This window comes from Scomber japonicus, chromosome 24 (assembly GCF_027409825.1).
Source record: "Scomber japonicus isolate fScoJap1 chromosome 24, fScoJap1.pri, whole genome shotgun sequence".
Lineage (NCBI taxonomy): Eukaryota > Metazoa > Chordata > Actinopteri > Scombriformes > Scombridae > Scomber > Scomber japonicus.
In genome coordinates this window covers 4820088-4842987 of record NC_070601.1, presented here as the reverse complement: position 1 = coordinate 4842987, position 22900 = coordinate 4820088, and the positions used below count along the sequence as shown (strand labels likewise).

The 22900-nt window shown below is 38.8% G+C and overlaps 3 protein-coding genes across 4 annotated transcripts in view; 2 read left to right on the top strand and 1 right to left on the bottom strand.

Annotated features, from left to right (window-relative positions):
- Positions 1-2699, top strand: part of LOC128354130 (inositol polyphosphate-4-phosphatase type I A-like) — a 52732-nt gene extending 50033 nt beyond the window's left edge. For both annotated transcript variants that reach the window (XM_053314386.1, XM_053314385.1), the window contains one exon: positions 870-2699. In XM_053314386.1, the coding sequence (XP_053170361.1) occupies positions 870-1002 (133 nt within the window). In that variant the 3' untranslated portion in view covers positions 1003-2699. The remainder of the gene's footprint in view (positions 1-869) is intronic.
- A 1747-nt stretch (positions 2700-4446) lies between these two features.
- zgc:113142 (uncharacterized protein LOC503524 homolog) lies at positions 4447-6539 on the top strand. The gene is made up of 4 exons (XM_053314636.1): positions 4447-4801; positions 5319-5471; positions 5577-5710; positions 6174-6539. Exons 1-4 carry the CDS (start codon positions 4447-4449, stop codon positions 6537-6539), a joined length of 1008 nt encoding a protein of 335 aa, XP_053170611.1.
- Positions 6540-11012: 4473 nt separating this feature from the next.
- On the bottom strand, positions 11013-18409 carry LOC128354006 (neuronal acetylcholine receptor subunit alpha-2-like). Its single transcript, XM_053314255.1, has 8 exons — positions 18337-18409; positions 16180-16331; positions 15919-15963; positions 15720-15829; positions 13718-13937; positions 11907-12409; positions 11230-11665; positions 11013-11138 (listed from the first exon to the last, which is right to left on the bottom strand). The coding sequence occupies exons 1-8, from the start codon at positions 18407-18409 to the stop codon at positions 11013-11015; spliced, it is 1665 nt and encodes a 554-aa protein (XP_053170230.1).
- Positions 18410-22900: the final 4491 nt, after the last annotated feature.

Genomic DNA, 22900 nt, shown 5'->3' with positions numbered 1-22900 from the left:
ACTGAAGCTTTAACTGCATTTCCTCTGTCAGGCTCTCACTGGTTATACTTCAACAACACGTGCTTCTAATATCTGGATTGAACTGTGCTTCAAATAAAACTGGCAGCAGAAGTTAGAGATCTGTCCATTTATATGTCTGTTTGTCACTCCATGTCTTTCATCTGTCCTCCACAGTGTCTGTTTTCACTGTGTGTGAACAGTTTTTCATGTTTGCATGAGCAGCTGTGTTCCTAATGATGTGTTCCTCATTCAGTTCAACCTGTAAGAAGTCTTTACTGACACCTACTGGTTATTAGTAGGAACTGCAGCACTTTTTGCTCCCTCTCAAAATATACAAAATATGATTGTTAATGTGTATTTAGGGCAGTTTTATCCATGTATTGTATTGTTAAATGAACTTTGATATATCAGGCATGTTTTGTGACTCTAGTAACAGGAGGGGTCAGCTGTCAAAAAGTCCTGGAGCAACACACATGAACCTAGTTTTGCTTCAAATATATCTGTGTACAAAAACATCCAAAACATGCATCTGTCTAATGAATGAGATTAGGGCTGCAACTAACTATTATTTTCATTACCGATTCATTACTTTCTCGGGTAATCGATAAAATGTCAATCACTGTTTCTCAAAGCCTAAAGAAACATCCTGAAGATTGAAGACACCAGATATTAATCACAGGACATTTTTCCTAAAAAACAAATTCAATAACTTCCCTTCGGGGTGACTCTAAGAAACTGATTAACCAAAGAGTGGATTTGATCATTTTGGATTCATCTTTTCAACATCATTCACACCATCACTTCTACTTTTTTTTTCACTCTCATTCTGTCTCCTCCTCTTGTTCCTCCTCTCTGTCCTGTCTCCTCAGCGAGGGCTGCAGACGAGAAAACACCGTGAAGAACGTCGGATGCCGAAAGTACGCGTTTAACTCGCTGCAACTCAAGGCCTTCCCCAAACACTACCGGCCGCCCGATGGGACCTTCGGAAAAGTGGAAACCTGATTGGACTGCGGAGGGGAAAGCAGGGCTCGTGTTTTTTTGTTTGGATAGTTATGACTGCAGTGTTTTGGGAAGGCCATGATCGGACCGGTTAAAATCAAGATACTGTATTCAGACACACACAAAAAGCTGTTTGATGATTTAACCTCAATGTCACACAGTTACTGTTTCAGACACTTTAGAGATTTTGGGTTGGGTTTTTTTTTGGTTGTTAGACGCAGAGATTACAGAAATATACAATAGCAACTTCCTCAAAAAAACAAAAAAACCTTCAGATTCAAACCTCTTTAGTATAAGAACAGTTTTCATGTACTATATTAGTTGCTTATGTCATATTATGCACAACACACGCTTGAAACAAGAATGTTTTTCCTGTTAGCAGAAGCTACAGCACTGTTTTTTTATTCTTATTATCATTATGAAAGTGTACATGAATGACACTGCCTCACTCCTGGTCATGCACTGATATTATCATCATCAATCACACCAATAGTTATATAATGAAGAGTGATAAAAGTCATCAAAACCACATGTTTAAAATCAATTAACCGTACTAGAGAGATAAAAATTGAAGGGAAAGGAAAATGAAAAGCTTCACATTAATTATTTAGGCTACAATATTCATGTTTAGAGACTTAAATCTCCATAATTTAAAGATACAGAATGAGTTATCCTCACATTTTCTTTCACAAAGCTGGACAATATTAAAACAAAACTTCATCATGCAGCAGAAGAAAATTGATACCACAGAAATACTGCCAATCACTGACTACTGATCTCCCTCTGATGGGAAAGAGAAATCTGATCTGTCAATGAGGATCTATAAAAACACTGCAGCTGGAAGGATGGCAATGACAGTGAAGTTTCTGATCTTTAAGGGTCTAGAAAACTGACCAGAAATGCAAAAATATTCCTCAAAAGCAAGAAAAAGGATCAAAAATTAGGATTAAAATGAATTTGAATGATCGCAAATGGAAATTAGATCATTAAAGCTGCATGACTAAAAACTGGGGAAATTATCAAATTTAATCCGGAGCAATTATTCAATGTGATCTATTAATTAACATTCTTCTAATTCTATGCAATTTGTTTTCCCTGCTTATGATTTAAACATCTTGGCGTTGTCATTTATGATTTTATGAAAGCATCTACAAACCGTACACAGGAAATCAGACTGATATTAGAAGCAATATCGAATCTGAAGCAGCTAGAGTGAATTTAGGAAGACCTTGTTTCACTATTTCAAGCCACTGCCATTGTGTGTTGTTATCTGCAATGATCTATTTTTACCACAAGGGGGCGACACAGCTCTTCTTTTCAACTGTAAAGAAAAAAAACATCCAACACAGTGTTATTATAATTTTAATATATCTGCATCCGACATTATCACACATGACATATCTCAAAGTAAAAAAAGTGACTTACTGTGACATGAACCACACTGATGATGGCAATCTGACTTCTCATACGTTTATTTCTGTTTAGTTTTTTTCTCTCTAATTTAGCATTGATTGTGTACTTTTTATCGGTCTATCAACACACACACAATTACAGATTTTAGCCTTTTAATTGAAGTTGCAATACTTTTTATCAACGAGTTCTCAGACACATGAGAAGGGAACATCTGTGAAGGTTTTATTGTTGATATATCGTATAACTTGTTGATATCTGATGCTGAAATAAATATAAAAATTAGCTCATGTTTGGGTTTTGTTTGCTGATTTTTGAAGAGAAAAGTTCTTTATCAATTTTCTTTGCCTATTATTTTTACACACATACAACTATATACATTTAAAACAGAAGAGGGGAAAAAGGATAAAACAAAACCAAAGGAAATACAAGCAACTACTGTATATACTGGAGTTGAAATGATCAATTTGTCATTGGAAAAGTAATCAATACATTTCTTTGGTATCATCTGTGTCAAAAATTCCTTCCAGTTGCTAAAATATGCAGCTTTCCTGTGTATTATGTAACCGATTTTCTAAGTATGTTTTAACTCTTATCCCTTTAACCCTCCTGTTGTCCTCAGGTCAAGGAAGGACAGGAGCGAGGGATGAGGAAGGGAGGAAAGGAGGATGGAAGGAAGGAAGGTAAGGAGGAAGGAAGGAAGGGAGGAAAGGAGTAAGGAGGGAGGGAGGGAGCAAGGAAGGAAATGATTAAGAAGGAATGAAGTAAGGAGAGGAGGAAAGGAGGAAGCAAGCAAGGAAGGATGGAAGAAAATTAAAGAAAGAAGGAGGAAGGAAGGAAGGAAGGAACAGTCAAAAAGAGAGATGGGGTCAATTTGACCCGGGAGGACGACAGGAGAGTTAATTGGGAAAGATTATCAGCAGATCAATCATGATTACACAGAACAGAAAAAAGAAATGACATAAAAACAGGATAAGCAACTGTTTCTGGATGATTTCAGGTTATGTAATCCATAAATATTAAAATGCACTGTGGTGTAAAAAGAAAAGTCTAATTATATATGGTGGTTTTCTGTTTTTACCTTACCTACCAGCTGAACCACTTCTTTGACACTTTTAGATCCCATAAAAGGACTAGAGGAGAACTAAGAGAGTCTTTAAAGGATATGGCTCCTGATTTTTTTACATTTTTCTTACTGTTAACTAATTTCATGTGTAGAGCCAAACTAGATATGTCTTATTCTTCTGCTTTGGGCTACATGTTCCTTCATTATGAGCAGTTTGGTCGAGTTAATTTGTTGAGAAATGGCTCCAAAGACTAAAACAAGCAAGTCAAACTTATCTTAACTGGCTTAACTCAGGATAAATCAAACTAAGGCATGATCACGTGAACACAGCAACACCAACATCCTCTCATTTCTTCTCACTCTCTCCACTTCTTCTTAATCTTAATATTATTATCACTACTTACTGTTTTTTAGTGGCAGTCTACTGGATTGAAACTAAAACCCCTTCAGACTATTCCCATCTATTTCCTACACTTCAATAAATTCTCTTTTTTTCGGGGTATTCGAGAGCCTAAAAGTTTCCACAACAACCAGAAATATCCTCATTACATCTACAATTACGTCAGTTCTCTCAGATTTTCTTTCTTACTCCAGCTCTACGGTTGATTACCGTTGTCAAAAAGGGCCAAAAAACATCACCCGACCCTTACAAAAGCAAACTCATCATGCTTGTCTCACATCATAACATGGCTTAAAGCAGAGGATGTCCAAACTTTTCCATAAAGGGCCATAAAGTGGCTCCAGGTTTTCATTCCAACCAAGCAGGAGCACACCAGGCTTCACTCCTTTAATCAGCTGATCTCAGTCTTCAGAGAGGTGATCAGTCAAATCGTTTGCTCTCGATTAACCCTGAGACATTAGAAAGAAAACCCACCAGCCCTCACAATCAAGTGTTGCTTTGTAGTGAATAAGTATATATTGTGGGGGCTCTCTGGTAGACAAACACGGTGGTTCTCAGGCGCTTCACCAGCATGCACGCAGTTTTACTTGTCGGCCAAATCATTGGCATCTTCTCCATCTTTGCCGCCCTGCTTTTTGTCATTGCCAAGCTGATTTCCTGCCATTACCGCAGCCCTGTGGAGGATGGGTACGGCTACGCTGTGCTGATAACAGGCTGCGACAGTGGCTTTGGACACCAGCTGGCTCTGTGTTTGGACCAAAAGGGGTTTGTAGTCTTTGCTGGGTGTCTGTCTCCAGAAGGAGCCGGGGCCCAGAGCCTGATGAGACGAAGCTCCAGTAATCTGAAAATCCTCAAGCTGGATGTGACCAGTGATGAAGATGTGCAGCAGGCGAAGAGGATGGTCCAAAACAACCTGCCAGTGAAAGGTTAGGGTTTAGCAGTCTGCAAAAAAAAAATTACACAATTTAGCATGCACTGAGCTTTAATATGTATGGAAGATAGAATATATGTTAATGCATAGTCAGAAATGTGACCTATTTCTTAATTTTTACTTTAATATCACAAAATCTTGTCTTTCTAAATCAAAATTATAAGATATTACATCATATTTTTTAAGATATATTGAGCTTATGTGAAGAAGAAAGAAAGCAGGTCAAGTAGTATGAAGACAAGATATTATCATTTGTTTGCAATTTCCATTATCATGTAATCTCAGATATACTCCAGCAAGATCTTTATTTTGCAAGTGTAACATGAAACTTATTGAAACAAGATGTTAAGTTGATTGTGCTGCAAGCAAATTGAGTTATTACACCCAATGTCTGAGCTTGTTTAAACATAAATAATCAATGAAATCCCCTTTTTTTAACCCTCTGTGTATTGACTCAGATTTAGCTCTACAAACTTCAGAAGATTAATCAATTTGCTCTTTTCTTTGGTCAGGCCTGTGGGCAGTGGTGAACAATGCCGGCATCTCAGACTGGGGAGAGATTGAATGGAGCACCTTTAATGACTTCCGCAATATGGTCGACGTCAACCTGTTTGGCTGCATCAGGACCTCTGTTGCGTTTCTACCTCTGGTTCGTGCTGCTAAAGGTGAGATAAAAACCTTTGGATTAGATCCTCATTTTCTTGTTGCAGTGCGGTTATAATAAATAAAATGAGGGAATGAATGGGTTTTCTTTTCCCTGACTGCCGCAGGTCAGATGGTTTATGTGTCGAGCATCTTCGCTTTCTTCAACTGCCTGAACATGGGAGCGTACAGCGTGTCAAAGAGAGGGCTGGAGGCGTTTGCGGATTGCTTAAGGGTTGAAATGGCCAGTTTTGGTGTGAAGGTACAGTTTAGGTTGGGGAAACCATCCTTCCTTCCCTCCCTCCCTCCTTCTCTCTTTCTTTCCTTCCTCTCTTTCTTCCCTTCCTTCTTTCCTTCCTCCATCCCCCTTTCTTCCATCCTTCTGTCCTTCCTTCCTTTCCTTCCTTCTTTCATTCCTCCATCCCCCTTTCTTCCTTCCTTCTTTCCTCCCTCCTTTCCTTCTTCCTCCCTCCCTTCCTCCCTTGACTCGAGGACAACAGGAGGGTTAAAGACTTTGCAGACACCAAGGGCAGTTTTTCTTTAACAAAAGAAACAGTTTTATAGAAACCCAACATGAGAGAACATGAAGGGAATCAGCTTTATTCTCATTATACTGTGTAGTGTTGCATGCTTCCAGTTAAGTGTCACCCACAGAGAGAAAAGACAAGGAAATGTTCAGTTTGTGTTTTAGAAAACGACAAAAAGCACCTTCTTTATACTTTCAGGTCAGCATCATTCAGCCTGGTAACTTTGGCCAAGCCACCAATATCCTGAAGATGAAAAGTGGCTCAGATATCTGGGAAAAGTTCGACGACGAGCACAAGCAAATATTCAACAGACAGTACATCGAGCTGGCCAATGAATACTTCATAATGTCATGCAAGTCGGGATTCAAAGATGCCGAAATGGTGATCAGAGCCATGCTGCATGCAGTCACAGCCGCTCAGCCTAAAACCAGATACCTGCTGGTCTCTGCCATGGATCGGGTTTTCTTCCAGCTCATCCCTTTCTTCCCCACTGCTCTCACCGATGCTGTGTTCTCTCTCAGCTCCATGTACGCTAAAAGAAAAGAAATGCTTTACTCACAATAGCTTTTGTTGTCATCTGGGAGGCTTAAAATGTATTTTAATTGATTTCCTTCTGTTTCAGTTGTTTTTAAATTGATTTCCTTCTGTTTCAGTTGTTTTTGTAAATAATTAATGTCAAGATAAGTGTATAAAAACACTTTTTATCATTTTATTAAATGTCTTCATTCTGCACTGCATCTCTGGAATTTAAATTATGATTTTCATTGCATATTTATATTTATTCATAACTTTAGATGTTGGGCTTAAATTGGGATGTTTGAAGGACCAACACTAAAGAGTTTGTCAAATATCAGAGGCACAAAATCTCTAAACAGGATATTTTTCATGCCCGATCCACATTTCACACACAGAAAATAATGATGAAATATCTTGAGTTAGAACAGAATAAAAATGGCATTAAAATAAGACAAAGTATATAGAAGTGGCACTAAGATAAGATCTTTTTAAAAAGGATATATTATGTATGATTAATCGTTTAGCTCCCTCTTTAGCCAAATTAGCCCCAAATACCAACACTGAGTATTTGAGAATAGTATCTTGATGATGATGAAACACTTTTGGCCAGAGTTGGCACTAAAGGACACATCAGGTAATTTCAGTATGCATGCTGCACAGTTTTAAGTATCTATTTTGTCTTTTTTGTCTGTATAATCCACTGAAAGTAGTTATTAGACTTCAACAGGGTGAGGTAATAACAAAAAGTAAAAGGAAAGACTGTTTTGCATTCTGGTTGAATCTTTATTTATTTTGCAATCACTATTGTCTTTCTTTTTCCTTCGCTGTGTATGACATCCCCCTGTTCATTGGAGAAATTATTGTTTTTACAGAGGCTCAGTAGCAAATTAAATATTTATGGCACATCAGACTTTAAATGAAAATAATTCATTGTGGAAATAGAGTTGAAGTCAGGCATCAGGTGGCTAAAGTGGGTTTTTTTGAAGTTTAAAGCAGGAATACGGATGTCTGTGAGCCTCACTCTGATCAGCCCTGACTTAGATAGATTATCCCGACAGATATGTGGTGGATCAGATGTTAACATATTTTGTCTTTTTGGAGATTTGATCCCTGTCTTGTTCAGATCCCCTCTGAGTTTCCCGCCCTTTGCCAGTCAGTCACCTGATCCTGCACACCTGTCTCTCATTACCTTACCAAGCCCCAGTATCTACTGTGCAGCACACAAGTCACTTCTTCTCTCTTCTTGATGCATAAAAACCCGTTTATTACCCAAATAGTTTCTACTGGAGCCTGCTTGTGATTACATTTGGCACCTTGTCCCTTGTTGCTTCAATTGTGCTATACGTAGATGATGTTATGATGTATTATTTTCTGGTTTGTGGGAATATTCTGCTGCCTGGTTTTGGATTTAGTGTCATGTCACATTCACATCACAAGGGAAAGTAGATAAGGGAAATTGTATCATGTTAAAGGGGATAGTTCATGCAAATTTCCATGTGTGTATTTATATTCGGAGGGTTACTGGAATATCATAGGCAGCCCCTCAGTTCAGCCCCCTGTCTGAAAAAGGGTGTTTCTGTCGCTTTAAGGCCTCTTTAAGGAAGCTTCATCCTGCTCCGGAGATTGCACAATTACAAGTAAGAAACTCATAATTACAATAACTCTGATATGACATGAACAAAGTGTTAAATGTAGAACTGAGCTGAGGACACAGAGTAAGTTGTTGTTTTTTTTTTTCATTTGAACAAAGGTGACCCACAGTGAACCCTGTAAGCTCATTTGAGTCACTGCAACACCGTTTTCTGACTATTTCACTCTGCTTTTTTCAGTCTTACAATTTAAAACAGTCACATAAAGTTTTTTAATTGAATTGTAAACAAATAACTACTGTAAATTAACAAATACTGAAGATTAAAAAGACACTTTACTTCCATTATACTTTTATTTAAGCATCTTTGAGTATTAAAAAACACTCTATAAATACAGTAGACAATTTATTGTTTCTTTATTGTCAGTAATCACCTTTATTGTAAAGTCAACCAGCTGTGAGGGTGACGCTATTATTTTGGTAATTTGGACAATGCTGCACCCAGCTGGCAAGAACTTGAATTACTTTTGGATGGATGGATGGATGGGTGGATAAATGGATAGCACTGCCATTCTTTTTGTGCATGCTCTATTTCTGTAATTTTGTTTTTTGGTCTATGCTGTACACACATCTATTTCCTGTCTCTCCAACCCTCCTCTGATCCTCTTCCAGAGTTTTTCCATATTGAAATCAAGGAGGAACAGAGGATGCTGTACAGATTATAAAGCGCCATGAGGGGAATTTGTGATTTGTAATATTGGACTATAGTAATAAAAAATAACTAATCATTTTGGTTTAATCTGCTCAGGTGTTGAGATTTCTGCTGCTGTCCTGAAACAATGAGAGAGAATCAGATTTTGTTTGTGGTGCTCACAGCATTGAAAAATACAATTCTTAAAAACAGCATTGCATCTATATAGCACCTTTCTAGTCCTTCATATAATGTGCCAACCTGCTCATCAGGAGGAGTCTCACATCATTCACACATTCACACATTCACGCACGGATGGCACAGCCTTCAGGAGCTGCTATTGGGATTCAGGACACTTCAACACTCGGAGACTGAAGGGAATCCGCCGATTTTCCAATTAGAGGATGACCCAGTCTACTCTTCTGAGCCACAGCTGCTCCCTTGTAAAATTTCAAGAGCAGTCAGTGTTAGTCTGGAGAATCTAGAGAACAAAAATCTCTGCTGTCAAGTTGTGCCAATAGTTACTACTTCTTAATACTTAATATAGTAATTAATATATCAATGTTATGAGCATCACAAACTAAATTCACTTCACCTCATCGTATTTGTGTGTGGCAGCAAAAATCAGACAGATATCTACAAAACTATAACAAAGCTATCTGCATGTATGTGTCACTAAAGGTACAATAAGAGAGTTCCTCCCCCCCCTTTTTTGTAGTTGGTGTAGTAGGTGAAGACATGCTTTAAGATATGTTAAGAAAAAAGACTGTAATCCGTAATCTAATCTATTATTTTTCCCCCAAAAAGTTCAAGTAACTAGTTAAAAGATTCTTATAATGACAGCTAATCCTTCTGATTCATTAAAAAAATATCCAGTATATAAGTATTTTAAATGTTAAAAGTTGAACTGCTGGACAAAGTATGAAACTCAAAACCGTCCTCTTGTGTCAAATCTGCAAAAAAAACAAAACATTCTGCACAGTGAGAACAAAATTTGGGTCAATGTGGACTTTAAAGCAAACACAGTATGAGCACAGTTAGTAATTGGGGACTAGTGCGATAATGTTTTCACTTCACATGTTTGCATTTCCCCCTTTTTTGATGTCCTGTTTTGTGGTTTTAATTTGTTCATAAAGCTTCAATAAAGGAGTTAAATTGCAGATATAAAGAGCTGATTGCATCACTGGATGGATGAATAGACACAAACCCTTTCTGTGATGTTCTTACAGGAACCTGAGCTAAGAAAATGCATCTAACACCTTTTTATTAGGACTTTTAAGTAACCCTTTAAGTCAAATGCATCACAGCAGTGGGATTAGTTCACCACTTTTAAGAAAAAAGCTGCATTTCTGACCTGGATTTATCATATTGACGATAATGGAGAGGACATGATATTCAGGAGCTGAGAGAAGCAGTGATATCTTATGACTGACAGCTACTTTTATTAAGTGTAATTAGCCAATCAGGGTCATAATAGTTAGATATATTAAGGGAATCTTTCCCCTGTCATCCTTCCACATCTTCTTTCTTCTTCGTCGCTCTCTCATCTTCTCTATCGTCTTTGATAATTGGACGAGATGATTTCAAAGTGTCACAGTGGATGAGCTTCAAGGCTCCGCAGACTCTGAGAGCTGAGAGCTTCGCAGTTGAAGTGTTTCTCCTTCGTGTGACATTAATCTGTTGTTTTCTACTTATTGAAAAAAACCTAAAAGCCCAATTTTTCCAAGAGTGTTTCCTATCTCTGATCTCGCCTGGGTTTAGTAGCACTGAGACTAGTTGCATCAGATCCTGTTTGCTTTTCAGTGTCAGTCTTCTTCCCACTTTTTGTCAGTTCTTTCTTCCTCTCTCTCCTCCTCTTTGAATATTGGCTGATTGACGGTAACTGATGGTGAGCCAATGTCAAAGGGGGCAAATACAAACACACTTTCACTGAGCACAGCCTAAGAAAGATTTAGGGGTTTTTACTAATCCCCAAGCAGCGTTTTTTGGCTTCTAGTCTGCTTATTTAAGCACAGATTTGCATTCAAAGTGCAACACAAAGTGCATATTCAAGATGGTAGAATGGTATTTTATTCTCATTGCCTTTTCAGTCATTCTTAACATGAAAGTTTGATTCTTGTAGCAGATTTGTGAAATTTAACAAAAAGATTGCAGGTCTCTCTCTAAATATGTTGGCTAAGAACAAGCAATTTATTCCTTAATTTAATTGTTTTATTAATTCTTTCTGATATTAAACGTGGCTCTAAATCATCCCAGAGAGCCACGGAGGCAGGAAGAGTCCGACTGTCCCCAGCAGACACACAATAATAAACATCCACAGGAAGATCCGGTCCACAACCATGGCGACATACTTCCAGTCCTCCTTCACCTGTAGAGACCAAACAGACAAACAGACCTCAGCAACAGTCCAAACTTAACTAGACAAGAGTTTTCTAGATCTTTTCAAAGGGAGAACTCACTGAAAAGTCTGCGTCCTCTGCTCTCAGATGCTCTGCGATGTAGGTAACCCCCTCCAGGGCCGATATCACTGCAGGAGACAGGGCAGAGGTTAACGGGCTCTGGATTGAACCACGTTCCAAAGACGGGATGTTCCAGTCCAAGCTGAGTGAAGACTGTCTTTGCGGGAGGAGAGTACAACCGATCACTTGAGGCGACGACACCCTCGACCGTCCTGCTATCTTCATCCCAAACCTTGTGAAACCATCTGTGTTTGGGTAATGGCGGTGGTCGCAGTAGTGAATTTCACCTCCCGCATCCAGGGAGTCGAGCTGGGGGCTACTGTGGCAACGGTTGTCATCCTGGTAACTATGGAGATCGACATCAGACTCCTGAGTGATCCAGATGGAGGCGCTGCGGGAGCGGCCTGGAGTATGAACTGGGAGGAGTTTATCAGTCCTGCCAAAACAAAGCGAGTGAGCAGAATTTAAAATTAGAGGTGGGTAAAATATTTGATACCAGCCCCAATATAATACCCAAGTTTCTACGCTATTACTTGAACCTTAAATGCCGAAACACAAGTGGCCACACAAGAACTTTCGCTAAGATAAGCAAAATTTTGATTTAAAATAAAGAAAGAGTCTAACCATGCTAGGACTAAAAGTAGTTTCCAAAAGGAGCCCTTCTTTTTTTTCCCCACCTTACAGGCCCAAGCCCATGATGTGGACGCTTCATGCACAGCCAACGTGGCACCGCCGATAGGAACAGCCTCCGAACCCATCGAGGCATGGTGTGAGTGGCCGACGACCGGTGATGCACATTCAGCACGAACACGGTGATGACGATGGACAGGGTGACGAAAATCATGGTGAAGAGCAGGTACTCTCCGATCAGCGGTATGACCAGCGACGTGGACGGGATGATCTCTGTGATGAGCAGCAGGAAGACGGTGAGCGACAGAAGCACGGAGATGCACAGCGTGATTTTCTCGCCGCAGTCCGACGGCAGGTAGAAGACCAGGACGGTTAGGCAGGAGATGAGGAGGCAGGGGATGATGAGGTTGATGGTGTAGAACAACGGGAGGCGGCGGATGATGAAGTAGTAGGTGATGTCAGGGTAGATCTCGTGGCAGCAATCATATTTCTTGGTGTTGTAGGTGCCGACCGCGTTGACAATCGCCCACTCTCCGCTCTCCCAGTAATCCTAAAAGTGGAGATCGTACAGCTGTCAAACTGAGACAAAGGGGACAAAACAGGACTGATGCTTACTCAATCGTAGAGTGATAATACAAGTTGGACCCAATCAATCATTGCATACCATCTTTCACAACTTGTGTGGCGTATATACTGTAGATGATAAGAGAGAAGAACCCAAAGAACCCCCAAACAAAGTCAAACTAGTCCATTTGTCTGATGCTGCACCAGATGTTTTCCACTTGACAAACTACCTGGCATAAAACTAGCAATTGTTGAGGCCTGATGCTCATTGTTTCCAGTTCCCCAACTGTGTCAGGTCAGGCCATTCTCGAGCTGATTTTGTGCCGTCTGATCCTGGTAGCAGAGTGTAAAGGAAGGAAGGAAGGAAGGACGGACGGACGGAAGGAAGGAAGGAAGGAAAGAAAGGACAGATGGAAGGAAGAGAAGACAGGGAGGGAGGGAAGGAAGGAAGGAAGGAAGGAAGGACAGATGGAAGGAAGAGAAGACAGGGAAGGAAGAGAAGACAGGGAAGGAAGGAAGGAAGGAGGCGAAGACAGGTGCTGGTTTAAAATAAAAAGCAAGTCATACGTTGAAAATAAGTCAAGGTCCTTTGTTTTTATCCTCAGCAGCTGGGGGATTGGGTGCCAATCCATCCAGAGGAAATCAAGATAGAGTGAAAATTTTAACCTGCTGGTAGCACTAAATAATAAAGTCAGAGAAACACAAACTTATATGGGATTCATCCTCTGGAGACATTGAATATCTGCACATCATTTCATGGTAATCCATCTGCTAGTTGTTTCTGGAGGACTGACCGACCAACATTACCATGAAGATACCTGGCTATAAATATGGCTAAAAAGGTTAAAACAACCCTGACTATCAGATAAAACGGAAGAAATTGTAAATACGTTTTCAAGTAAAGGTAGCTAAAAGTTTTCTGTTTGAAAAAGGAGAAAAAATATCAAAGTTTCTGACATTATGAGAGTAAATATTTAACAAACCTCAGCCTTTTAGACTTGATTAATAGTTAGTTTCTCTCTTTTGCTGATCTTGAAAAACTAATTAATGCATATTTGTTTTCCTCCTGAACTGAATGCTGTAATGCAACAACAAGCTGAGAAATACTCTTCTAATTAAGAAAGTAAACAGCCGGAGAGTTTATTGGCAACCTTCTGCAACACCCAAACATTTGAGAGGAGGAGAACATGTGAACTGTAGATAAGGGGAGGTAAAGAGGAAGAGCAGGGGCCTGAACTGAGAGAAAAAGAACAAACAGAGGAGGAACAAGAACAGAAAAGGGTGATGATCCCACCTTCAGGTCCACGGTGGTCTCAAAGGGCTCCAGGTCGATCTTAGCACGGTCGTACGTCCAAGACCCGAACTTCATCTTGCAGCTCTGTTGGTCGAAGGGGAAGAAGGTGACATCGATGGAGCAGGAGGACTTGTAGATGGCCGGGGGCACCCAACGAACCCGACCGGTGTGAAACAGCTGGGCCTTGGTCATGTGGGTGACAGCAAACTCTCCATCGGCACTGGAAAGAGAAGGAGACGAGGGGAAATGAGAAGCAAAATAAGTGAAATAAATAAGGAAGGAGGGAAAACCCAGGATGAAAGCAAAGTCAGGGGGGGAAACAGGATTGAGAATTGATGAGAAAGAAAGAAAAGGCAGTGAAATTGAGTTATTTTTTGGATAAAAAAGGGATCTTTTTTTTCCCCCTCTGAACTCAGCAGATGAAATGACTCCCAGGTTTCCGTCTCATTTTGTTTCAAAGTCTAAAGTTAAACCAAATAAACCTCAAGCTATCCCAGTGTACACAGGCGACTTTTAATAATTGATCACTGAATTTTAACGACAATGACGCTGGTATCATGATGCAAGCTCATTTAACCTACACACTGGGGGAGGAGAAAGTTTCGTCTACATCCAGACAAATTTCTGAATTAATGCTTCATCGAGCCCCTGAGGGAGGAAACCAGACTTTGACTAAAACTGTGTGATGCAACATCGCTGTACAGCCGCAACAGAATCGGGGTCATTTATTCAACAAGATCATTTGCATGTATCACCAATTGGTATGCAGGAATATGCAGAAATCTGTGATATCATCAAGGCGTTTGGCTCTGTATACGGGCGAGCTCCTTATCCTCTTATCCCCCTTTATCCTCTTTTAAATCCCATTTAAAATCAGATTTTAAGAGTCTCTTTCACAAGCTGTGTAGTTTAAATTCATCAAATCAAGTTAATGTATAATATATCATTTTACTCTTATGTTTCTCCTTTTGCTTCTAGGCTATATTTCTTTACCAGTATTGTAAAACTTTTAAACTCGTTTTAAATTGTTTTTACCTTTTTTGTTTTTTTTACTTCCTACTTCTTGTAAAGCACTTTGTGACTTTCCCACCTCTTCAGCAGATGAGGACATTGTTATGGATCAAACTGGTAATTGAGCACTACAGATAATTTCAAGCTCCACCAACAGAAATTCAAAGTCATGTCCGAGTACAGTTTGTTTGTGTCCTTCAGTTTCTGCTCCTGTGTGTGTGTGTGTGTGTGTGTGTGTGTGTGTGTGTGTGTGTGTGTGCATTGAAAATATATTTTTTTACACCTGGAAAAATGGCAAAAATCTATATTTTCTTATAGTTTTGCAATTCTGACAAAACTTTAAAGGATGAAGAAAAATACTTTAAATTGCTTTTATCCAATTATAATTATATTATCTTTAAAATAAAGGAAGGAAGGAAGGAAATATGGAAGGAAGGAAGGCTAGACGAACAGAAGGAAGGAAGGGAGGACGGAAGAAAGGAAAATAAGACAGGAAGGAAGGACGGAAAAAGGTAAAGAAGACAGGAAAGAGAGATGGAAGGGAGGGAGGGAGGAGGAAGGAAGGAAGGAAGGAAGGAAAAAGGTAAAGAAGACATGAAAGAGACATGGAAGGGAGGGAGGGAGGAATGAAAGAAGGAAGGAAAAGAAGACAGGAAGGAAAGTGGGCCGGATTGGACCCCTCTGTGGGCCGGTTCTGGCCCACGGGCCGTATGTTTGACACCCCATGAATCACATTTTGCCTAAATAACAGCTGACTTTATTAAAAATGAATTAATTCCACATACATGAAAGTCTGACTGATACAAATACTGAGTAGCTACGTAGTGTTATGTTACATTCCTGCCGATAAAGCCCCCTGAATCTCACACACTGATCCTTTAAACTTCAGTGAAAAAAATCAATCTTTAGTCTAATAGCAGCAGTAAAAAGGAAGTTATGCAACTGAGGCATACTGCAGTTTTTTGGTATTGATGTGTGAGTTTATTTTTACTTGTTATACAGCACGATGTCGGGAACCCAGATGAGCTCAGAAGGAACTCTGATGGACGTCAAGTTGTCAAAATCAGAGGGACTCCACTGCAGTTTATAATCTGTCCATTCCTGTAAACACACATACTAGATCAGTACTGGGTACAAAATACTGACAATAAAGGGAATTTATTTGAAAACTCTTGACAGTCAGTCTCAACCTGTTTCAGCCACACGTTGGTCGTCATCATCTGATTTTTCTCGTCCTGTTTTGGAGCCAAACATTGAATTAATGAGTGAGCTTTAGTCAGTGTAAAGAAAAAAAATATGTGTAAAAATGTGTCAGAAATTCTTCACACAAGGGAAAAATCACCAGTGTTTGAAGACATGTGCTCAGTGTGTGTGTGTGTGTGTGTGCTCTGTGTGTGTGTGTGTGTGTGTGTGTGTGTGTGTGTGTGTGTGTGTGTGTGTGTATTTCCCACCACGTCTATCAGCTGTGCGATGGACAGGCCAAACTTAACGATGACCACGTCGGTGACATTGCGAGCTGGACGAGACCACTTGCTGTAGCCCCCAAACAAACTCCTGAAGAGCTCGTCCTCAGTGTGGACACGAGCCCAGTCTTCAGCCAACACTGACACGCACACACACACACACACACACACACACACACACAAAGATGGAGAGACGATTGATCATTGCTCATCTACAGAGGCTGTGATCTCATGTGCTAAAATATCCTTTTCCTCTTGACTGTTCACTTTAAGAGCAGCATCCTCTCCCTCCTTCTCTCCCTCCTTCTCTCCTTTTCCCTCCTTTTCTCTCTTTCTCATACAGCTTTGAACTCTGGCAAGCAATCTGGCATCACCGGCAAGCAATTTAGGATTAGCCAGTGCAAGAAACAGTGAGCCAAGAGCGCAAACTGTGCAAAATGTGTGTAATGCCAGTTTTTGTGATTATATTGGCTATTTATAACCGACAAAAAAATGATGTTGCAGGTAAAGGTTTGCCAGTGAGGGAGAGACGGATGATGTGTGGTGGGATTACACTGCAGATTCAGATGTGAGACGTTCAAATGTCTGCAGAGGAACTTGTGCTTTTGCGACATCTTTCCTGTTTCCTGTTTCCTGTTTACTATCGGCCAAAATATACAGTACAGCTAATTATTGTAGTTGTTGAAAAGTACTGATGCTTTTCAGTTTCTGCTCAGCATGTCATTTTTAACAAGCAGCCAGTGATTAAAATGCACTTCATCATCATCATCATCATCATTCTCATTAAGTTTGCTTGTTTTTTTTTAATGCAGCTGATTTTTGTTGCCGTCAGCAGAACAGCAGAACAGCAGCTCATGCATATCTGATTTAATCTGTCCAGGTGTAAAAATCCAACTTTTAACTGTTTAAATGTTGCCTTTTATTCAGTTTGTAACGTGGATACTTGTTCATATTTCAACCCACAAGCATTTTACACCCTTTTAAAATGAGGCAGAGTGTTAAAAGTGACGCCCGAACTGAAATTGGTTTCCTCTAAAAATGATTACACAGAATTTTGGAGTCATTTTTGCACCATTTCTTTCCAGTAGAGTCATATCCAAGATGCATTAACTCTGCTCATTCTTATAATTCAGTTTGAATTATCAAGGAAATTTGATAAAAATTTAAAGATGTGTTTCTTTTGGATCTAAATCCCTGCTTAATTTAAAAGTGGAAAAAGAAGAAATGGATGATTTAATATTTTAATTAAAACATACAACCTGTAATGAGTAATACCTGCTCCACAATAGTTCTCTGTATTTATTGTGTTTAATCTGTATTTAATCTGGCAGTCTTGATGAGATTGATATCTGCTTTTCATTTCCTGACCTCATAATCACACACACACACACACACACACACACTGTCACAATCAGCAAAGGATTCATATAAATGATGAGATAATAACGTTTTAAAATCTCCTGAATCTAACAGGAAACCAGTTTTAGAGGATAAAGTATAATTGGGTCGTATTTCTGTCGTCTGTCAGATTGAATGTGTCACAACCTTCACTGCCGTCTTTGCTGTTATCCTGATTTGGGGCAGTTATAGGACAACGATGGAAATAATATTTATCAGTTTATGCATAAGATCCTTTTTGTGTTATATGTTTTATTTAGTTTTATATGTTTAGGTGTTTGTTTCCTTCTACATAAAACCAAATCATGTTAATTAAATGAGGGAAGAACCTATAATATTGTAAATTAGAGATGGATATTACACAATTATGACTATAGGATTACAATAGGAGACGATATGGAGCTCCTGTGTGATACTACAGGAGATAAAACCAAGTCCTAAATATTATAAAATCACTACAAAATCACAGAATAGCTTAATTCCCACAGGAGATAGAAAAAATGCCTCCTGGTAGTTCTACACATGCATTTCAGTGATACTCCAAAACATAAAAAATACCATTAAAAGTCTTTATAAACTCATTATAGCAACATTAAGGGATAAAAAAATACCTCAGAATATCTACTGAGTGTCTCTGTTAAGTTTGTTTTGCATTACTATAATAAGCCTGTTTTGTTTGGATAAATCACATCAATTCATTTCAGTAGAGAAGCTGTGAGATTTTACCCCCTCCTCTTCTTCACTCACCGCAGCTGATGAGGATCCAGCAAGAAAGCGCGGCGGTCGCTGAAGTCGGTGTCAGATCTATTTTAGGCTCCATTTGGAAAAAAGAAGAACAAAAGCAGATACTGCAGTTTGTTTTTGAGGATGAAGCTCAAAAGGTGTCTGGAAACTGTTCGCCGTGTTTGTTCTCCAGTGTGTCCCGACTGCTCTCTCTCTCTCACACACACACACACACACACACACACACGCACAGCTGGATGAATCACAGACACAACCTCCCCAACACTACATGTCATCAGGATGCGATCACATCACTGAGGTGTAATACTCCTCTTGAGGCTCAGCTCAGTGTTTCTTCTGGTGGCATCTTAAAATCTTTTGGGGGTGGGAAGGGGAGGGGGGGGCTTGAACATTTTCTGAACATTTTTTGGTTAAGTATTTAAAAGTTTCTGGAGGATTAAAGCTCAACTTGACCCATAAACATCCTTCTGGATTAAAACAGTGCTTCTGAATCCATTGAAAATGTGATAAAAATCAGTTCATGCATTTTTAGACCCTTTACTCAAATAAAAATATAAAACACTGTAAAAATACTCCTTTACTGGTTGAAGTCAATTTATGTTGGACATCAGGTAAAATGGGATCAATCTTGGGCTCTTTAAATATTAGCAATCATCAAACATGTTATTGTATTAGTTCTTCAAATGTTCTGTACATAAAACAAGCATTTTGATTGGTCTGATATAATTAAGATGGGCGGAGCAAAGTAGCCATGTTGGTTTTTGGTAATACGAGCTAAAACAATGTATATAACACCAGAAATGGTTGTAGGTTGATACATTTTATTAACTGTTTGACTTACAATAATCACAATATTTTCATAATACACTTTGTGGTAAAGAGTTTTGAGTGATCGTCCCATTTTACCTCAATGCATAAGTTTAAATTAAGCTAAAATAGGCATGTATCTAGGCAACCAGGTGCCATCAAATCATGAGTTTACTAAACTGATAAATGGATTTAACCGTTTATAAAAGACTAATGATTCTGTTCTTCAATTAAGCTGAAATGTTTGGTGTCTTGGACTGTCCCATTTTACTTTGAACATGTCACCGAATTGAGGTAGCAGTTCCTAATGTGTTTGAAGGTCTGAAGTATTTTACTTGGCAACAATTTTTCTTTATAGAAGTTAAAGTATGGATCCATAAGAAGTTGTTAAAGTAACATTTAAGGTAGTTTTAATATTTTAAGGTGGTTTTCTTGGTGATTTAACAAACTGTCAATATTAAAAAAATACTCCTTGCAGAAAAATGACTCCTTTCAGTGTGATACTATGACATATTATATTACTAATATTATCTACTGATGCTTGAGGTTAAGAGTGAGGTCATGGTTTTGTTGTTCTTTACTGATTTAACAGTTTTTTGCTGCAGCTGTCCGTGGTGCTGAAATCATTTTATCCTTTTTTTTTAACATCCAGGTTCCCACTTTTATTTCCCCTTTAGTTTATTAAAATCACTTTATTTCACACAGTGTGACAGTTTCATATGTATTATGTATCAGCTTGTCTTTATGATGTTTACACTGAATTAAATATTCAAGCACAAGACTTTGAGTTTGTTTTTTTTTTACGGCTGCATCAGTCCATCAGATTGAAATATAGCCGTCTCATACATCCTTTTATTTCAGCCTGACATCTTTGACATCTTTGAAAACTAACATTGATGATGAAATGATTAAAGAAGTAAGAAAAAGTCACAATCATTCAAAATTGTTAGTTTTTTTCTGACATTTCTTTTATGTATTTGCTTTTTTTTTCTTGTGAAATACAGGACACATTCACCTTCTGACACCTCCAAAACCTTAAAATATTCATTTAAATATGTGAAGGAAGAAATCACTCTGAACTTTTCAAAACTTCTATGTTGGAGCCACAAGCCAAAAGCTGCAGATATCATAGAAATAGTGCATAAAGTATCAGAAACAGTGATAAAATATGGGACATTTTATTCATTTCTTTGGGTTAAATCTTTAAAATCAGCTCTTTCAGCCCCTAAAATGGATTATAATCACTCAATAAATACAAATTGTAATAATAATACAAAACAGTGTTAGTGTTCCCTACATCTGCCCAAATAGGGGAATTGAAGATGCATAAACTAGTACAACTTTTACCAAGATAAGATTGTAACTCACTGCAGAGAGCAAACACACACTCTCTCACTCCACCAAGGTCGATAGTCTCTCACCTTCAGTCGAGCATTCCCTGAACCCCCCAAATCTCTCTTCCTCTGGTCTGCATGATGTCATATCCAGGGTGCCAATACATCATTAAAGTTAGACATGCAAAGCGCTTGAATCAGCAGATTAAAAGTGCTGATTTTAATGCCGAGTGTTTCAGCATCTCTACACGCTTCATTCACTGAGTTGAAGTGACACCAGCCAGGGAGAAAAGTGAAGTGGAAAAGCTGGAGGGACATAAATCTCAGGTTTGACTCACAAAGAGAGTCTCTGCAGCAGCGGGACGAAGGATGAATGTGCATTTATGTGGCAGCCTTTTTGTGACCCTCATCACAGTGTGTAAAGTCTCTTGTTAAACTTTATAAAAGTTGTTTGTTGTTGATGTTTCATTAGAAATAAAAGCGAGAAAATATTAGTTGACTGACTTCAGGACATTTCAGAAGAAAAAAGTTAAAGATATACAGTTTCTCATTGATAATAAAATAGACAATTAATTTATAGGAGTAAAAATTAGATGTAATAGTTTTATATGATGTTACAAAATGTGTGTGTTTTAAAGTCATATTTAGTGCCAATTGTTCACTTCACATTAGTTGTTCAGCACATAAGAAGCTTTACAGTCTCTTCATTGTACAAATACTGTATATAAACCTGTTAAAGTTGTTTCCTACAGACTCACAGATATGTTTCTATTGTGCCTATAAACACAACTTGTAATGAAATAGTGCAAGTCACTGATTAAATTACAGTAAAAGTTGCATAATAGTATTTTCCTATTCGCTTTGTGCTCCGTCTTTTGAGCCTTCTCGTCTTCCGTAGATTCTGTCACAACAACACAGCAGCAGCTGAGCGGCACCGAAGATCTGGAAAATATGAAGAGGTCTCACTCTGCTGCTACTTTACTTTACTGCATCAAACTAGATAGAAAGATAGATAGATAGATGCACCGCAGATTCAACACCGGCCGCCACATATTGCGTTTCGTTATTAATTATTTTTTTAAACGCTATTTAAAAAATACGCATCGTATTCGTTAAGCTGCGTCTCTCTGTCACACACGCGTCTCTCTCACATAGCCTACACACACACACACACACACACACACACACACACACACACACACACACACACACACACACACACACACACACACACACACAGCCCCTCCCCTCCGTGCACACCGTGTGTCTCCATCAGCGAGATCATCCCTAGAAGCGTGGAAGCTGTGCCTTAGTGCAGAGAAGACGGCTGGTGAAATTCAAGAAAGGTTGGTATCACGTGCACCTTTATAAAATCACACATTAAAAAGTCCTATAAAATATTTTATATTTTGAATACAATATTGTCCCGTCCCGACCCTTACACCTTCTTTATAAAGTTAATTAGTCGCAAGTTTGCGGTAAAATGTAGTTGGGTTGTCGAGGTCAAAACACTAGCAGCTGTGAATCAAATAAAGTTGTTATAAGTACTGCTATGTTATGTTTATGTAAAAGAGACGTGTTGAGGATGAGGACCAGCCTGAACCGGAGGTATCAGTCTGAAACAGAGCTGAACAGTCCGACCAGTGTAATTAGCTATGTTATTAATTTGTTTACAATATTTTCAGACATGCAGGTAGACTTTGCTTTATTTTAAGGGGTCACAGGCCAAAAAATTACTTTAAGGTAAAGTACCATTCAAAAGTTTGGACCCACTTTTTCATTCAAGGGAATAGGAAGAAATGTCCAAACGTTTGACTGGTCTGACTTTGTACTTACTTACTTACTTACTTACACAGCTTGCATAATACTAGTTCGCTTTAAAATAACTGAATAGAAAAAGAGATAAATGCACTGGAGTCTAGTTAGTCCCACATTATCCTAATCCACCCTCTGTGAAAACCAGGTGTCAGCAACTCAATTCAACTATGGTCCAGTTTTTTCCATTGGTGTAAACACATAAAAATCCTAAAAAAAAACTAAAAAAAACTCAACCCATCGTTTAACCCAGCTACTGACCCATAATGTAGTAATACATCAAGATAACAATCATTCATGCCTCTCAGATATGTGTAAGCCAGGTGTCAGCAATTACATTAAACTATGGTTTATTTTTTTTATTGGTGTCCAATGGGGAATCCTCCAATTCACCACAAGCCCATATTTTCAATTTCTTATTTAGTTAATATGTATATTCCAATTATGGCAAAAATGACTGCACTACCAGACTACTTCAGGAGCCAAAACTTTGTCTTTTGCCTCTCACCGGTATGTATGCTTTCACTTTAAGGCTCAGTGTAAAGCCTCTCACTATCGCTGCAGAGTGAGCGCTCCTGTTCATAGACGATCTTCGGTGTGTCAACATTAAC